An 18,318-nucleotide genomic window follows, 5' to 3' on the forward strand; every position below is an offset into this window, starting at 1 on the left:
TATGAGTATAGCTACTCCAGCTTTCTTTTGATTTCCATTTGCATGGAATATCTTTTTCCATCCCCTCACTTTCAGTCTGTATGTGTCCCTAGGTCTAAAGTGGGTCTCTTGTAGACAGCATATATATGGGTCTTGTTTTTGTATCCATTCAGCCAGTCTATGTCTTTTGGTTGGGGCATTTAATCCATTCACGTTTAAGGTAATTATCGATATGTATGTTCCTATGACCATTTTCTTAATTGTTTTGGGTTTGTTTTTGTAGGTCCTTTTCTTCTCTTGTGTTTCCCACTTAGAGAAGTTCCTTTAGCATTTGTTGTAGAGCTGGTTTGGTGGTGCTGAATTCTCGTAGCTTTTGCTTGTCTGTAAAGCTTTTGATTTCTCCATCAAATCTAAATGAGATCCTTGCCGGGTAGAGTAATCTTGGTTGTAGGTTCTTCCCTTTCATCACTTTAAGTATATCATGTCACTCCCTTCTGGCTTGCAGAGTTTCTGCTGAGAAATCAGCTGTTAACCTTATGGGAGTTCCCTTGTATGTTATTTGTCGTTTTTCCCTTGCTGCTTTCAATCATTTTTCTTTGTCTTTAATTTTTGCCACTTTGATTACTATGTGTCTCGGCGTGTTTCTCCTTGGGTTTATTCTGTATGGGACTCTCTGCGCTTCCTGGACTTGGGTGGCTATTTCCTTTCCCATGTTAGGGAAGTTTTCGACTATAATCTCTTCAAATATTTTCTCTGGTCCTTTCTCTCTCTCTTCTCCTTCTGGGACCCCTATAATGCGAATGTTGTTGCGTTTAATGTTGTCCCAGAGGTCTCTTAGGCTGTCTTCATTTCTTTTCATTCTTTTTTCTTTAGTCTGTTCCGCAGCAGTGAACTCCACCATTCTGTCTTCCAGGTCACTTATCCGTTCTTCTGCCTCAGTTATTCTGCTATTGATTCCTTCTAGTGTAGTTTTCATTTCAGTTATTGTATTGGTCATCTCTGTTTGTTTGTTCTTTAATTCTTCTAGGTCTTTGTTAATCATTTCTTGCATCTTCTCAATCTTTGCCTCCATTCTTATTCCGAGGTCCTGGATCATCTTCACTATCATTATTCTGAATTCTTTTTCTGGAAGGTTGCCTATCTCCACTTCATTTAGTTGTTTTTCTGGGGTTTTTTCTTGTTCCTTCATCTGGTACATAGCCCTCTGCCTTTTCATCTTCTCTATCTTTCTGTAACTGTGGTTTTTGGTCCACAGGCTGCAGGATTGTAGTTTTTCTTGCTTCTGTTGTCTGCCCTCTGGTGGTTGAGGCTATCTAAGAGGCTTGATGGGAGGCTCTGGTGGTGGGTAGAGCTGACTGTTGCTGTGGCGGTCAGAGCTCAGTAAAACCTTAATCCACTTGACTGTTGATGGGTGGGGCTGGGTTCCCTCCCTGTTGGTTGTTTTGCCTGAGGCAACCCAACACTGGAGCCTACCCGTGCTCTTTGGTGGGGTTAATGGCAGACTCTGGGAGGGCTCACGCCAAGGCGAACTTCCCAGAACCTCTGCTGCCAGTGTCCTTATCCCCACGGTGAAACAGAGCCACCACTCGCCTCTGCAGGAGACCCCCCAACACCAGCAGGTAGGTCTGGTTCAGTCTCCCCCAGGGTCACTGCTCCTTCCCCTGGGTCCCGATGCACACATTACTTTGTGTGTGCCCTCCAAGAGTGGGGTCTCTGTTTCCCCCAGTCCTGTCAAAGTCCTGCAATCAATTCCCACTAGGCTTCAAAGTCTGATTCTCTAGGAATTCCTCCTCCCGTAGCCGGACCCCCAGGTTGGGAAGCCTGACGTGGGGCTCAGAACCTTCACTCCAGTGGGTGGACTTCTGTGGTATAAGTGTTCGCCAGTCAGTGAGCCACCCACCCAGCAGTTATGGGATTTGATTTTACTCTGATTGCGCCCCTCCTACCGTCTCACTGTGGCTTCTCCTCTGTCCTTGGACGTGGGGTATCCTCCTTGGTGAAGTCCAGGGTCTTCCTGTCAATGATTGTCCAGCAGCCAGTTGTGATTCTGGTGCTCTCGCAAGAGGGAGTGAGAGCACGTCCTTCTACTCCGCCATCTTGGTTAATCCTCTCTGTTCTTTTTTTTAAAATAAATTTATTAATTTATTTTTGGCTGTGTTGGGTCTTCATTGCTGCGTGCAGGCTTTCTCTAGTGCGGCGAGCAGGGGCTACTCTTGGTTGCGGTGCATGGGCTTCTCATTGCGGTGGCTTCCTTTGTTGTGGAGCACGGACTCTAGGGAGCGTGGGCTTCAGTAGTTGCGGCACGCAGGCTCAGTAGTTGTGGTGCACGGGCTTAGTTGCTCCGTGGCATGTGGGATCTTCCCGGACCAGGGATCGAACCTGCGTCCCCTGCATTGGCAGGCGGATTCTTAACCACTGCGCCACCAGGGAAGTCCTGATTATTCTTCTTAAGAGACCTTAGAAGGCAGCGCAGGAATGGGCATTTCTGCAGTTGAGTTCTCTAATTCTCTTGAGAGCCAGTGATTTGTCCTTTTTTTTTTTTAATTTTTTTAAATTTTATTTATTTATTTATTTTTGGCCGCGTTGGGTCTTCGTTTCTGTGTGAGGGCTTTCTCTAGTTGCGGCAAGCAGGGGCCACTCTTCATCGTGGTGCGCGGGCCTCTCTTGTTGCAGAGCACAGGCTCCAGACGCGCAGGCTCAGTAATTGTGGCTCACGGGCCCAGTTGCTCCGCGGCATGTGGGATCTTCCCAGACCAGGGCTCGAACCCGTGTCCCCTGCGTTAGCAGGCAGATTCTCAACCACTGCGCCACCAGGGAAGCCCGATTTGTCCTTTTGAAGAGAGCTGGGCAAATGGTCTTTTGCATGGCATTAATATTTGGAAGACTATATTTTTACTTCTAAAAGGAAAATCTTATTATTTAGCTTCCCAGCTTAAAAATCCTCTAGTGGGGGCTTCAGTGCTTGTCAGATAAAGGCCACATTTCCTAGCCTGGCATACACAGTCTGGCCCCACTTGTCCACACCCTCACCTATTCCCACTCTCCTTCCTGCCCACCCTCCCTAACCAAGTGAATTCATTTGCCACTGATTCAGATGAGTTTTGCTCTTTCATACCTCTGTGGCTTTTCCCCACTTGTTCACCTGACAAGTTCTCCCTCTCCTTTGAGAGTCTTTTCAGTCATTATCTCTGGGACACCCTTCCCTCATCCTCTGAGACAGTTCGCTTTGGTCCCACAGCACTCTGTCAGTACCTCATGCGCATACCACGTTGTACTATAACTCTTTACCGGTAGGCCCTTGATTAATGCTAGCTTAATGAGTGAACGGTTTCAGGCATCAATGCTTGTTTCTTCTTGACAGATCCCCTAGACCCTTCACTCCCAGTGGAGTTTGTAAGACATGGAGACGTCATTCGACTAGAACACAAAGAGTAAGTAAATTTGCTGTTTGGGATAAATGAGTGGCATGAGCATCAAAGGTACAGAGCTCTTTTAAGCTGGAAATAAACAGAAGTCAAATGTGGATGAGCCTCTAGTAAATGGAACAAGGCTGCTGTGCTAGAATGGGGGAATGATTACTTTGCCTATTTTGGCTTTGGGAAGCTTTGGATTTTCAAGATACCTTTCAACTGCCCTTTTCCTAGGGGGAAGAAAGAAAAAAATTGAGTTGCCCAAAGCTTCTTCTTAAGGGGCTGCCTTTAGAAAGGTATAGGAGTCTGTTTCTGAATATGGCAAACTAGTTCATTTAACCAGTGTTCTCACTGAAAATGACTAAAAATGCTGGAAAATGTAGAAACATCTTCTTAAAAGCATAAAGAACTGGGCTTCCCTGGTGGCGCAATGGTTGAGAATCTGCCTGCCAATGCAGGGGACACGGGTTCGAGCCCTGGTCTGGGAAGATCCCACATGCCGCGGAGCAACTAGGCCCGTGAGCCACAACTACTGAGCCTGCGCGTCTGGAGCCTGTGCTCCGCAACGAGAGAGGCCGCGATAGTGAGAGGCCCGCGCACCGCAATGAAGAGTGGCCCCCGCTTGCCACAACTAGAGAAAGCCCTAGCACAGAAATGAAGACCCAACACAGCCATAAATAAATTTAAAAAAAAAAAAAGCATAAAGAACTGACAAGATAGTAAGGAGTTACTAGGTCAAAATCTCAGTGAAAGGGGGAATCCAGAGAAAAAGTGGGACACTGGCCACTTCTGCCTTGAACCCACAATCTTGAGTTTTGATTTTTGGGTTTTGACTGCCTCTAGAGAGAAGAAGTTTTAAAGTCAAAGCTCTAGGCTCACCCAAAGTGGTAAATTATTGTGATCTTCCCCCAAATTTGTAACCTCCAAAGGCTTAGGGTTAGGATAAATCCGCCCTATCTACCTATATCCAGAGTGTGTTTGGGAGAGCAGGGCGGGGGGTGAGGTTGGTGGGGACACTAAATCTGGTTCCTGAGAAGTTGTCATTACCAGTTGATCTTCACATGGATTTGCAACCCAAATTCATTTCACCTGGATGGTCTCAAAATCTTCAGCCCATGAATTTAAATGAACATGGTCCTAAGACTGTGGTAATGTTCCCTAGGTGCCTGGCTAAAAGCAAACGTTAATGCTCTTTTGGGAAAGACGTGGTTATCCATTCCTATAAATAGTTTTTCAGTGGCAGTGAATAGTACACAGTAAAAAATAACTAAGCACACAAGGAAATAGGGCACCATGTGCAAGAATGAACAGGAAAAATAGGCAACAGAAGCAGCCCTGCAAACATTTCATATGAATTGTCAGATACAGATTTTTTTTTTAAGATGAGGGATTTTTTAATATACATATAGAAAGGCTATGAGCAGTGTTTTTTCCCTAGTCAGTAAGATTATGGATACTTAAAATTTTAATTTTATTATCATTAAATAAATTTTATTTTTTAAATAAATTAAAATTTATTAACTAAATTTTATGTTTGCTAATTTCCAATTTTTTTTTTTAATTTTATTTATTTATTTATTTATTTATGGCTGTGTTGGGTCTTCGTTTCTGTGCGAGGGCTTTCTCTAGTTGTGGCAAGTGGGGGCCACTCTTCATCGCGGTGCGCGGGCCTCTCACTATCGCGGCCTCTCTTGTTGCGGAGCACAGGCTCCAGACGCGCAGGCTCAGTAATTGTGGCTCACGGGCCCAGTTGCCCCGCGGCATGTGGGATCTTCCCAGACCAGGGCTCAAACCCATGTCCCCTGCATTGGCAGGCAGATTCTCAACCACTGCGCCACCAGGGAAGCCCCTCCAATATTTTTATGCTGAGCATTGATAACTTATTATGGATAAAAGTAAGGATTATTACAAAAAGCACAAAGTAAATAAAATCTAAATTAAACCCTCCACTTCCCCCACAGATCCCCACTTTGTAAAACTGGTGATAGAAGTAGAAAGCATAGATGGTAGGGAGGCAGTTTACCTATCTCAGGCATACGTAGATTACAAATTTTAATTTTCTTCTCCCTAAACCTGCCTCTTAAGTCAGGCTAGCTTGCCTCAAAGCCACCAGTGTGTTCAGTCATCCCCCTGCCCCCCACCTGAAGTTGTGGGGTGAACAGGAAGTGAAGCCCCTTTCTTGGCATATGGTCCAGTACTCCTACCATCTGTCCCTCCCGATATGTTGGATTTAATGGTTTGGATTCTAATTTTTCTTATCCGAACAGATGACTCTGAGTAGGCTTGGTAAAAGAAGAAACATTGCACATCTCTTTTCTTCAGGATAGTGGCACTTCTCTCTCTTAATTTCTAGGACTTCTCGGAACTTGCACAGTCACTATCACGAGGCCCCCCTGACCCGGAAGCACTATCAGGTCACAGGCTATGGCATAGTAAGTGAGCCACTCGAGTGTGAGCAGCATGTCAAAAAACTGTGGGGCCTGGCTCAGGGCCATGTGGCGGAACACATCCTCCCCAGAATTCTGGAATGTTCCTAACGATTGGCTGCACAGGGGCTCTTAACATTTAGGAACTTTCTGGCTAGGCTTTTTGCTGTGGGAAAGGCAGCCTATGAAGTCTATTTGTTTCCATCTCTTGCCTCCCATAATTACCATGCCATTTTTATGTTCTGACACTTAATAAACGTCAAATATGAATACTGTAAGGGTCTTTTAAAATCATATTATACTTAGAAGCCACAGGGCCACAATATGACCCCAGATGAATATACAAGTTTATCCTTTGCCAGATCCCAAATTCTCATTGGCTTTATTTTTAAGGATTACTTCCCTGTTCCACAGAGGGATATTGTCCACATTGCTTTGGATTTTTACTGCCTTGGGGTGATGCAGTTAATAGAGGAAGCTGTATGAGTATTTATGGCTTGGGGAGTAATTTGGAAACAGAAACAACTAGTGGGAAAGTAGATTTATGACTATCTGTTACATTCCCTTCCAAGGGCTTTGGTGCTTCAGTAAAGAGTCTGGATTCCTTAAGGTGGAATTCCCAACCCTGTTTCTGTTTGTTCATCCCATGTTATACTAGAGCCAAGACTCTGAACTTCATCTTTCTCTGGTGGGCATTTCCTGAGGAGAATTAGACACAACTGTCTTAATTTCCACAGTACGATATCTAGGCCAGACCTTTCTCCGATGAGTGAGTGTCCCCATGGCCACAGTAATGGATGCAAATAGCCCAAATTTATTTCTGTTGGCACACGGTGATGTCTTGAGTTTGGTTTAAGGGCAAAAACATTTATTTAGAACTTAAACTCTAGTTCTATAAAGTGAAGAATTAGACTTCAGGTTCCAGGAATTATACTACTTTTCTTGGTTGTAATCGCGAGTGCTGGGGCAATGGCAGTCACTTGGTATATTTCTATGGCCCTCTTGTTCCCTTTCCCACCTCAATCATTTAGGCCAGTTTGGTCTTTGACCAAATTGTAACATGATGGCATCTGAAAGGGTGACCATCTCCCTTTTCTGATACGTCTTCTCTAAAGTCATCTTACTTCCTTTGTATTTTTTTCTTGATTTATGTGGCAGAATGGGACAGGAGACTCAAATGACTTCTGGCGGATTGAGGTTGTAAACAGAAAATTTGGAAACCGAATCAAAGTGCTGAGAAGTCGAATTCGCCTCATCCATCTGGTGACAGGTTGTGTCCTGGGCTCCTCGGGAAAGGTCCTGCCCAAGTGGTGAGTCTCTGGGGTTTTGATGTCCCATTAGCGGCTCATGCTTTTCCTTTCACACTACAAGGAGTATACCAAAAACTTCCATTTCGCAGTCGTCGATGTTCACCTCAGGTTTGCTTTTTCTTTGTGGTGGATGGAGGGAGGAAAGGCATCAGGAGTTTTATGGAGCCCAGAGCTCCAGAGTTCCTTTGGTGTTTCGTGTGTTGTAATAGTTGAGCATTTGTTCATCTGGCTTGTGATAACTCTCTGGATCTTTGTCTCTTTCTAAAATGGGAATGTTGTGTGCTAGACTCCTCCTAGGATAGTTGTGGAATATAAAAGTGTGAGGCTCAAAAAAGCATGACCACTGGGCTGGAAAGAGAGGGGCACTGTAGACTGAAGAGCAGTTGGCAGTGTTACTCTCCGGTGGGTTTCAGGTCTTCTGAGAGACATCTGTGACTACTTTTCACAGGGGCTGGGAGCAGTTGGAAGTCACCTGCACTCCATACCTAAAGGAAACCCTCAACTCCATCTGGAATGTGGAAGACCATATCAATCCCAAATGTGAGTGAGGCCATGTCCTGGGCTGGCTCTGAAGTGAACATTTCTAAGTAACTCTCATCTTAGGAAAAGAAACCTTTACAGACTCTGCTGCCACTTTATCTTACTGTTGCCATTTTCTTCCTTTTTTAAACCTAATCTCTTCATATGAATTGTCTAGATAGGGAGCTCCTTTTTTCTCCCCATCCACTTAAACTTCCCATCCTCTTTAAACTCCTCTCCCTAAAGTGATCAACGACCTCACTTGGGGCCAGAGCTGGCTGTCTCTGGTCACTTTCCTTGCCTCCTGCTGGATATGACTCTCTTGCCGCCTATAATGCAGGTCCATCTGCTTGCCTCCTGGGCTATTCTATCCCCTCTGTGGTTACCTCCCCACCCTCAAGGCTTAGAGCAGGCTGGTGCTTTCCCTTTCTGCCCCTGTGTAGGCTCCTCCCCTCCCCACATCCAGCCAAGGCTTTTACAGAAAGCGATGGTGCAGCCTTGATCTGATCCCCATATTTATACTACCAGGCTCCAATTGACATTTCCACTCCCGTGTCATCTTCAACTCAACGAGTGTCTGGATTCATCATCTGTCCTCTTAAGCTACCCCCTTCACGCTTCTGCTTGATTTCTCCTCTTCATGCTTCCCATTTCATTCTTTTTACCACCTAATTTAACCAACCAGCTAATTAACTAAGTAATTAAACAGCTCTTTGTTTAGCTGCTGGGAGCCGTGTGGGGCCCTGGGGATGCCTTGGTGAATGAGACAGGCTCGGTCCCTGTCCTCACAGCCCTGCCTCGCGGGGGGAGCGGCGTCATGAAGGCTGACGGTGCCGAGGGCTGTGCCAGCTCCGGGGGCCAGGGCTTTTCGTCTGTTGCCATTGCCTCCCTCAGAATATCTGCTGAGTGCTTAATACATGCTGAATGAATGATCGAGAATCCTTCTGTCTCCTCAACGCTCTCACCTGCTTGTTAGCTTGTCAGGAAGGCTACACTCAGACCCTGACAGCAGTGTGGATACCATGGACAGACAGCCATGAGGAGGGGGTGTGTGGGAAAGGTTTACGCCTCTGTCATTTCTTTTTCTAGTGCCAAACATCAGCCTGGATGTGCTGCAGCCCAGTTTTCCTGAGATAATGCTGGAGGCCCACATGGTGATGATTCGGGTACTGTGGCCCCTTCCCATTTGGTGGCTTCTCTAAGAGCTCTTGGGCATCCACAAATCTGGATCACGGATCAGTAACCATGGTATAGACCCACTGCCCCCTTGTGGAGGACTTAGGAAGTGTCCTCACCTATACTGGCTTAACTTGGTCTTCAAAGGCATTGAATGGTGGTGGTGATGATGGTGACGGTAATGATGATGAACACTTATGTAGCTCTTATGTGCTAGGCACTACTCGAAGCACTAAACATATATTAACTTAATACTTATTACAGTCCTCCAGAGATTATTGTTCCCAGTTTACAGACGAGGGAATTGAGGCACAGAGGTTAAGGAACTTGCCCAGGGTCACACAGCTAAATGTAAGAGGTGGATCCAGGCCTTCAGAGTCAGTGCTAGTTACCACTACACTCCTCTGCCTCTAAGTGATTCTCACATCTGTTGAAGTGGCAGAGCTCCTGAAAATCATGGTGCCCTTGGTTGAAAATCATGAGACACTGATAGGTGATTCCATCATATGAAATTAGGATTAGTTAGGATGAACAGCTAATTTGAGTGTGTTGTTTATATGCAGCATAAAATCCCAACCAAGAGCCCACTCAGGTTCCCAAACAGAAACAAACTGTTTAGGGAGCATGGTTGATTCTTTTTAAGGTTTTAAAGACTCGTCGTTTGTATTCTCTATCGTTAGTAGCTGACAGCTGACATCAAAGGTTTAAGAACAATTGAGAGAAGAAATCTTTTTTTTTTTTTTTAATTAATTAATTAATTTATTTTTGGCTGTGTTGGGTCTTCGTTTCTGCGCGAGGGCTTTCTCCAGTTGCGGCGAGTGGGGGCCACTCTTCATCGCGGTGCGCAGGCCTCTCACTATCGCGGCCTCCCTTGTCGCGGAGCACAGGCTCCAGACGAGCAGGCTCAGTAGTTGTGGCTCACGGGCCTAGTTGCTGCACGGCATGTGGGATCTTCCCAGACCAGGGCTCAAATCCGTGTCCCCTGCATTGGCAGGCAGATTCTCAACCACTGCGCCACCAGGGAAGCCCGAGAGAAGAAATCTTTAAATTGAGAAAATTCTACCTAGCAGCTTAAAGTTTCCCCTGTGAATTGGAGAAACCCTGATGTGTTTTTTTGTTTTTTGTTTTTTAAATTAATTAATTAATTAATTTATGGCTGTCTTGGGTCTTCGTTTCTGTGCGAGGGCTTTCTCTAGTTGTGGCAAGCGGGGGCCACTCTTCATCGCGGTTTGCGGGCCTCTCACTATCACGGCCTCCCTTGCTGCGGAGCACAGGCTCCAGACGCGCAGGCTCAGTAATTGTGGCTCACGGGCCCAGTTGCTCTGCAGCATGTGGGATCCTCCCAGACCAGGGCTCAAACCCGTGTCCCCTGCATTGGCAGGCAGATTCTCATCCACTGCGCCACCAGGGAAGCCCCCCCTGATGCGGTTTTGATGTTGAGGGGGAAACCTCTTTACTTTGGCTTCTGGAAAACCGGTGTTCTGCAGGAACGATGTTTAAGAATCATGGTATCTCAAGCCAGGTTCGTGTATCTCTGCAGGGTTGCAGAGAGGTGTAGCAGTTGTTATTTTTCCCCTGGTGAGCCATTGTCAATTGGTCTTTCCTGGAAGTGATTATGTAAGCAGTTCTCAGTAAATATAGTTGACTTATTTCAACAGATTAAATTTAAAAATTCAAATTTTGTCATTTCTGCACATTGGGAGGTGATGAGTTGACAATAAGCAATCTCTGGGTCCCTTCTTTTCTGACTCTCTGCTTGTAGCTGTCACTCTGGCCTGATAACATAGTTCTTTTGAATATGTGCCTGTCAGTCAATATATCGTTTTAGATCTGGGTAGAATTTTAAGACTAAGTCTAAATAAATAGTCTTATTTTTTCTTTCATTATCTAAGAGGTAGAGTCAAAGAAGAAAAGGGACATAAGGAACCTTTCTTATTCAACTGATGCAGAGTCAGGATGGGGAGAGAGATCAAAATGGTCTGGACTATAGAAACTGCAGGGGACAGGGCTTCTGCTAGCTGAGCAGAGGGCCTAAGGCCTGGGCGGAGAAGGCTGCACAGCCTGCTGAGGTTAGCTGGAACAAGCCCCCTAGGCGTTAAGCATAGAGAACAATGTACAGATACACATGCCTATAATGGTTACAGATTTTCCTTCCTTCCATTTCTTGGTTTACTAAAGGAGCTGGATTTCTTAAGAGTTTAATGTGTAGGATGCCCTTGGCTTGTTATAGCTCTGGCTGGAGTCCCTGGGTTTGGGACTGGACTATACTGGTTTGAAGAAATTGATTTCCCTCAGCAGCTTCTCTGGGGTCCAGAATGATTCATTCTTCATTCCAAGGCCCTTCAGATGGCCGTAATGGTTCAGGGGCTGTGCAGCTGACCCCTTGGGGTGTGACACCCCACTGGCACTTTTGACCCTGGAGGATCAATCCAGCCACCGTAGCGAGGCCTGCAAATGATTCCCAAGACCTCGAGGAGTTGGGTTAGTAAGGCACTGGGTGGTGGTTCACTGAACCAGACCTGGATCTTTCTTGGGCTAGGCCAGTGGTTCTCAATAGAGGGCGATTTTTGCCTCTGAGGGGATATTTAACAATGTCTGGAGACATTTTTGGCTGGCATCATGGAGGGGTAGGAATGCTTCAGGCATCTAGTGAGTAGAGGCCGGGGGGCTAAACACCCTACACTGCACAGGCCAGCCCACACCAGAGACTTCTCCAGCCCCAAATGCAATAGTGCTGAGGTGGAGAAACCCCAGCCTAACTCCTAGCACCTCACTCCCCTTCTTGGGAATGACTTCTCAGTCTGTCCTGATGATGAGGCTGACGCCATCCTGCTGGGTAGGATCCAGTATCCTGCTCCTTTTCCTTCTTGTTTTAGCAAAGGCCTGATTTTGCCATTTAGAGACAAGTTGTTGGATATTCTTGGCTGTTGGACTAAATGGGCTGTATCTGGGTCCTTCAGGCTAAAGTGTGCATTCTCAACCAGAGCGATATTGCTCCCAGGGGGTAAAATGTATTCTTGGAGGGTGGGAAAAAAAAAAACCCCAAAAAACCCTTAACTTTTTAATGTATAAAGCACAGGTATTCCTGCATTATGTAAACAGATATACAGAATAGCTATGATATTAAAATGCCATGAGGGGACTTATTGTGGTGATTGTTTTGCAATATATACAAATATTAAATCATTATGTTGTATATCTGAAACTAATATGTTATATATGAATTATACCTCAATAAAAATTTCTTTAAAATGTCACAGTGGGGGAGTGTTTAGGGAATAGATGTCTTAAAAAGGTTGAGTGGGGGCAGGCAATAATGGGAAAAAAACGCTGAGAAACACTAGGCTAAAGTAACTTTTTCAAAGTCCAGGAACTTAGAGTTTCTGGGTTTGTGTTTGAAATTGGCCTTCCAAGGGAACAGTTAAGTCAGCCCTGATTTTATATGCCCCTCCTCATCCTCTTGACACCTTATCCTTGGCCTGGAGATGGATATGTATGTTGTGCCCATGGCAAACAAGTCTCTCATTCCTCTTTCTCTCAAGCAGAGAGGGTCTGAATGGACTGTCTTTGCTGGGACATGGAGGCTTGCTTGTTGGGAAAAGTCAGTCAGTTTTTGTAAGCAGGTGGGCAGTGACTGAGAATGAGCACCTGATTGTTCCCTGCAAGGGAAGGAGAGGGGAGAGGAGAGAGGGGTTCTCTTGACACCTGGCCACACATCAGATCCCCGTCCCTCCTGTTCCTGTCGGCCTTCTAGAGCTCTGCTTTGACTAGCTTTTCTTTGCCACTTTCCTGCAGGGGAACAGTGGCCTCAAACCCAAAGACAATGAGTTCACGTCCAAACCCTGGCACTGGCCTATCAACTATCAGGTAGGGCCCGAGGCAAGAAAGAGGGCGTTGAGATTTGGTGGACGTGGGGTGCGCTGGGGGGGCAGGGCGCGGCCTCGCCTGGCTCGGGGTGGCCAGAGGCGGGCTCTGTCTTCTGCCCCATTCGGATCCGCCTTCCCAGGGAGCTCCCGTAGAATGCGCCCACTCCGGGCCTCCCGTCAGGGCTCCCTGTCTACGAAGGGTGACCCATCTTCCTCCTCCTGGAACTCGTGCGGCTGGGAGGAGCTGAGCTCTGGGCCAGCAGCGTGTCCTCTGCTCCACAGGGCCTGCGCTTCTCGGGGATCAATGACACCGACTTCCGAGTGTATCTGCTCGGCAACCCGGTGAGTGCCCCGCGCACCGCGCTTTGGGCCCTGAGCTGTGCCCGTGGGGAGCTGCTGCTTTCTCTCACCCTCCTGTTCTCGTTTCCCTGCAGGTGGTTTGGTGGCTGAACCTGCTGAGCATCGCCCTCTACCTCCTCTCAGGGAGCATCTTTGCTGTGGCTGTGCAGAGAGGGGCACGTCTGCCTGCCGAGGTTGAAGGTCAGGTCCCTGGGCTCTCCCGCCCCCCCACCTACCAGTCAGGAGGGTGCCTGCACTCGGGGAGGGCCCGCCTGCTGATGGGCCATCCTTTGCCTTTCCCTCCCCTTCTTCCCTTCTCTTTTGCTTTTTAGAACTCAGTTACCAAATGCCCAGTGCTGTGTTAAACACTACATCCTCCCAAAAACCCTATAAAGTAGAGTTTATTACTCCTGCTTTATGGATTAGGAAATCAAGGCACAAAGAGGTTAAGAAACTTGTCCCTAAGGGACAAGGGATAGAACTGAGGTTCACACCCAAGCGAACTGAATTCAGAGCCTTCACTTTTGACCTCTATGCTCTATGTAGAGCTGCCCACCTTTTCTCTTCTGCCCTTTCCTCATCCCATGGCCCTGTCCTCTAGTCACGTAGAGAGCAGCCCCCAGGCCATAGGCCACAGCATCTGAGACATTCACACAGGCTCTCTCTGCCTCTGCAGCTCTGCGTCTGAACAGACATAGTCCCAGACCACCCCCTCTCCCACCTCCGTCCTTACCTCTGCCCGTACCTCCACCCCGTCTGCTGCTGCAAAGACCTGCGTGACAGCAGAGATGTGGGAGCTGGAGCTGGAGGCCAGGCTGCCTGCTGCTAGGGTTTGGCGCCCCTGCCGTGGGTGCCGAGGCCTCCCTGGGCCGGGTAGCAAGCAGTTGCTCCTCTCCTGCCAGCTGCTGTAGGATTGTTCAGCTTGGGCAGAGGAGGGAAGGAAGGCCCAACGCGGTGATGTGGCTTATGCAAGTCACACAGCAAGGAAGGGGCAGAGCTGGGCTAGACCAGGCTCTCTGCCCCCTCCCTGTCGGCTGACCGGGCTGTGCTGCTTGTGGCCCAGGGCTGTCCCAGGTCCTGCTGCAAGGAGGTGGGCAGCTCCTGTTGGGCTGGATGATCCATTACTTCCCGTTCTTCCTGATGGGCCGGATCCTCTACTTCCACCACTACTTCCCCGCCATGCTCTTCTCCAGCATGCTGACAGGTCAGTGCTGCCCTCCTGGACCTGGGTAATAAGGGTGGGGCGGGGGTGGGGGAGGCCACCATGGAGCGCCAGCACTGAGGGAGAGCCCTCTGCTTCCCTGACCTGGGGGGCTCCGTCTGCTGCCTGCCCAGAATGCATCCTCTGCCAGACTGGTGCGAGGTTTCTCTTCCTTCCATAGGCCTTCTGTGGGACACGCTCCTGCGGCTCTGTGCCTGGAGCCTGGCCTCCTTTTCTCTGGCTGGGCACGTCCACGCGCTGGGAATCCTGAGCCTTCTCCTGGGAATTGCCTACAGGTGAGCACCCCCTGCACCTTGCACGGCTGCCCCCCAGCACTGAGGCCTCGGTCCCGGGTGCGTTTTAGAACCCCCTGGCATGCTTTTGAAGCACACTGGTGCCCGGCTCCGTCTCCAGGGGTTCTGATTCAGTTGAGCCCAGTTTGGGTCCTGTCAGCCACAGTTTTTAAAGCTCCCCACGTGACCCGAATGTGCAGCCAGATGGGCGAAGCACGGGCTACCTCTCTGCATTCTTTCCTCTTGCCGGTGGCTCCCAGCTTATGGACCACTCCGGCCCACGTGGGAGGGCGCCCCTCTTCAGTCACGTGGCTCCCAACCAGAACAGCTCTCAGGGGGGTGAGGGAGCGGGTGGTGGAGGGGCGCCGGGGCTGCGGTGCGGCTCCGAATGACTAGGAGGAGGGTGTCGTTTGGAAAGCCGCCCTCTTCCCCACCTCGCAGGTCTCACGGATCCGCGCTGAGAATCACCGGCCTTTAGGGGCGGCGGGGCAACGCAAAAGCCTGAGCAGGGAATCGGGGGCCTGAGGCCCGAGAGCATTTCCACATCTTAACGTATAGTCTGGGCCAAACAGTCCATGACCAGACCCTGGACTGCTCTGTCTCCTGGGCCTCTTGGGAAGAGCCCTTTCCCTCACTGGCATTAAGTCAGCCTCTTCCAAGTTCGCAGGCTATGGTATGGCCAGGTGGCAAACTCAGGCAGACGTGGTGACAAAAAGGGGTGGGCCTTGTAGGTAGAGAGGGTCCGATGAGCTCCGGCAGGAGGACCTGAATTTCAAAGGTCTGTAGGGCTTCTCGCCTCCGCGGAGGCACTAGGGTGCCAACGGCCTCCCCCCGGATTCTCTCCCTCAGCTTCTACCTCTTCCATCCTCTGGCTTATGGGATGGTTGGTCCGCTAGCCCAGGACCCCCGAAGTCCGATGGCAGGACTAAGGTGGCTGGAATCATGGGACTTTTGAGGCCACTGCAAGGACTCCAGCCTGCGTCCAGGAACTTCCTGGGGACAGCCAGCTGTGGAGCCAGTCCCTGGACCCTCCCAGCTGTGGAGGAAGCTGCCTGAGGAGCCTGCGGAATTCTGCCACCTGCCAGGACCACGCCCTGGGAGCATACCCGGAGTTTAAGCCACTAGAGAGGGCCATGGCGCTGCTCTAACTGCACAGGTTCCTCCGCTGGGGCTGGCTCAGCAACAGGCGACAACATCTCTCAGGCCCGTTTCCCCGAGTGTGCAGCATGAGGAGGGATGAGTGTGCGAGAGGGTGGGTGTGAGTGTGTGGGGGAGTGTGCGTGTGAGGGTACGTGTGTCCGTATCCCTGTGGAATATAGACCGTGACTGTGGACAGCTGAGTGTCATAAACTCTAAGAAATCGTCCAGAGCTACAGTAGTATTCTCTGGGGTTTTTTTTCACACTGGATTTGGTTTGTAAGATTCATCAAAAATTCTCAGACCTCCAAGAAGGCTGAAAGCACTGACCCTACCTTGGGATGTCACCAAGGGCAGGGCAGATGGTATTGTCACGGCTGTGCTGCCCTCCTTCCCACAAATAAGCAAATACAGCTGAGGCCCCTGAGCTGGAGGGCCCGCCTCCCAGCTGCTTCCCCGCGTGGCTACTGCCGGGAAGTCTCCTCTGTGGCCGCAGGCAGCTGGACTTCCGCCTGCAATGTGCGCAGAGGACGGGGCCCCAGAGCGAGGCAGCTGAGGACTCACCAGCCCTGTTGGCCCTCCTCAGCCCTCGGTTCCTCGCTGTCTGAGAACGTCACATCACGAGGTTGGTGGGAGGGACGGCACCCTGTCCTTGGCTACTGTGTGTTCTCAGGCCCTGTGAGCCAGAGGTGGTTTCTGGCTGCCCCTCCCTTACCCTCTGCATCCAGCCTGACTGTGAGGGTGGGCCCGATGCATTCTCCTGATTGCAGGGAGAGCCTTTGGGGCCCCTCTCTTAGCAGCTGAGGTGGATGTGTGGCAGAGCAGGGATGTGTATGGTGCTGGGCTGGGGTCCCAGCGGGGCATCGGGGTGTGGGCTGCCTTGGCCTTTCTGGGCTGGTGTTCCTGTCACTCACTAAGCTTTCCCCATTTTTACTTCTCTAGTCCTCCCCTGCTGACAGCCCCCCTCCCTTTCACTTCATTTCCCTTACTCTGTGAGCACCAAGAAATGCCTTGGAGCTTCTCCTCCCTACCACTTTGAAGCCCAAGCAAGAAGCTCAGAGCTGTTCCTTTTACTTCCTCCCCATATGAAAGAGATAAAGAAAACCCTTGGGTTAGAACTGAACAAACCCAAGGCCAATCCTTCAGCCGGCCTCCGTCCTCCCGGTGCATGACAAAATATTGTTTTGTCTCAGAGGGCTGTGACGCTTCAAGGTTTAATGATGCATCTCTGCCACACTCCATCGTCCCTCCTCTGGAGCCCCCACCAGCTCTGACAGGGTCAGAGCTCTTTAGAGCATCTTGACTAGGCGGTTGCCACGGAGACTGGAAATTGGTCCCAAGGACAGGCTGTGCTACTTACTGGGTGGTGGGGAGGGAAGCTTCTGGCCATGCTCGGACGTTCAGACCAACCATCATTATTAACGTTAATAGAGGAAATGCAGCAATGTCAAAAGCAAGGCAGGTTTGTTAATTAGATCTGGGGCCTGATGACCTCCCTTTCCCAGGGCTGCAGCCCTTTTGACTTCCCCCAGCAGGAAGCGCTGCCGGGTGCTGAGTCTGGGTCGCTTGCTTAATTGCATTTCTGGAAGGGAAGGAGAACTGGGGTGGAGAACCTCCCGCTCTCCCCTCCTCCCCTGCTTCTCCCTTTCTCTCCCCCAGGCCAATTTCGTTTCTTCTGAGCTGGGTGGGGGCAGCCATCTTGGTGGGCTCTCCTGGAGGTGGAATTCAGGAACTGTGCTTGGCTCTTAGCAAAGAACAACGGCCCCACGATGACAACCGGAAGGTGGCTGATGTTCCCTCGTGCCTTATTTCCTAATAGGAACTTGCTGGAAGGGAGGTGCTCTGAAGGCAGCCACTCTGAGTGAGGGTGAGGAAGGAGAAAGCTCAGCCAGCTTCCTGCCCATTCCTCCCTCCTAATTCGGCCACACTGGGGACAAAAGTTTCCTTTGTCTCTTACACTGCTTTCCAAAGATGGAGGAGAACTGCCCGCCCACTCCCTCCTCTTCTTTCTCGCCCAGACTGGCAGACACTCCTCTGGGGACAAGGCCACATGGGTTGATGCAGCTTCAGGTACTCAGGTTCTGTTGTTGGAAGATGCAGGGGAGAAGGGCTGTCGTGGTGGTGCTCTGAATATGGGCTCCAGCCCCCAGGAGCAGGCAGAATGTGACACGCCCCACAGACTTGCTGGCGGAGGAAGGAGACGTTTGGTAGCTCAACCTCCAGCCGGCTTCTTGAACCACGTTTTATGTTAAAAAAAACTTTCCACAGATAATCAGAGGCTGTTTACTTTTGTAATAAATAGCGCTTATTTTGAACGCCATGTTGTTCTTGTTGTACTTAATTGAACCTGACTTGCCCTCTGGCTCCCAGAAAGAAGAGAAGAATGTTTTGAGTGCAGGAACCATTCCATTGTGTCTGGAGTCTAAGGCCATTCTGATTCCAGCAGAGGCCCTGGGCTAGGCAGGTGAGCCTGATTACACCAGGGAACATGTAGGCCCTCTCACGGATAAGGTTACTTGAGTAATGTTGGTTGTTATTTTGATTTATTTAAACTTATTCTAAAATAAGTAGGAAGCTGGACCTTACTTTTTCTCTTTTAACCTCCTCTCACAAGTATAGAAAGGAATGAGAGAGAGAGTAACGGTTGTCCACTTCTGAGACA

General features: G+C 49.3%; 1 protein-coding gene across 2 annotated transcripts in view; it reads left to right on the top strand.

The window, feature by feature from the left end:
- The window catches only part of POMT2 (protein O-mannosyltransferase 2), a 49,170-nt gene extending 31,199 nt beyond the window's left edge, over nucleotides 1-17,971 (top strand). Inside the window, exons 11-21 of one of the 2 annotated variants that reach the window (XM_068542014.1) lie at nucleotides 3,341-3,410; nucleotides 5,743-5,821; nucleotides 6,974-7,125; nucleotides 7,574-7,665; nucleotides 8,734-8,810; nucleotides 12,616-12,687; nucleotides 12,969-13,028; nucleotides 13,121-13,226; nucleotides 14,089-14,229; nucleotides 14,408-14,522; nucleotides 15,369-17,971. In XM_068542014.1, the coding sequence (XP_068398115.1) occupies nucleotides 3,341-3,410; nucleotides 5,743-5,821; nucleotides 6,974-7,125; nucleotides 7,574-7,665; nucleotides 8,734-8,810; nucleotides 12,616-12,687; nucleotides 12,969-13,028; nucleotides 13,121-13,226; nucleotides 14,089-14,229; nucleotides 14,408-14,522; nucleotides 15,369-15,474 (1,070 nt within the window). In that variant the 3' untranslated portion in view covers nucleotides 15,475-17,971. Of the gene's footprint in view, nucleotides 1-3,340; nucleotides 3,411-5,742; nucleotides 5,822-6,973; nucleotides 7,126-7,573; nucleotides 7,666-8,733; nucleotides 8,811-12,615; nucleotides 12,688-12,968; nucleotides 13,029-13,120; nucleotides 13,227-14,088; nucleotides 14,230-14,407; nucleotides 14,523-14,960; nucleotides 15,097-15,368 lie in introns of those variants that run through there. The other variant, XM_068542019.1, reaches the window with a different exon arrangement.
- The last annotated feature ends 347 nt before the right edge of the window (nucleotides 17,972-18,318 follow it).

The sequence above is a fragment of the Eschrichtius robustus genome, chromosome 1 (assembly GCF_028021215.1).
Source record: "Eschrichtius robustus isolate mEscRob2 chromosome 1, mEscRob2.pri, whole genome shotgun sequence".
NCBI classification, from domain to species: Eukaryota; Metazoa; Chordata; class Mammalia; order Artiodactyla; family Eschrichtiidae; genus Eschrichtius; species Eschrichtius robustus.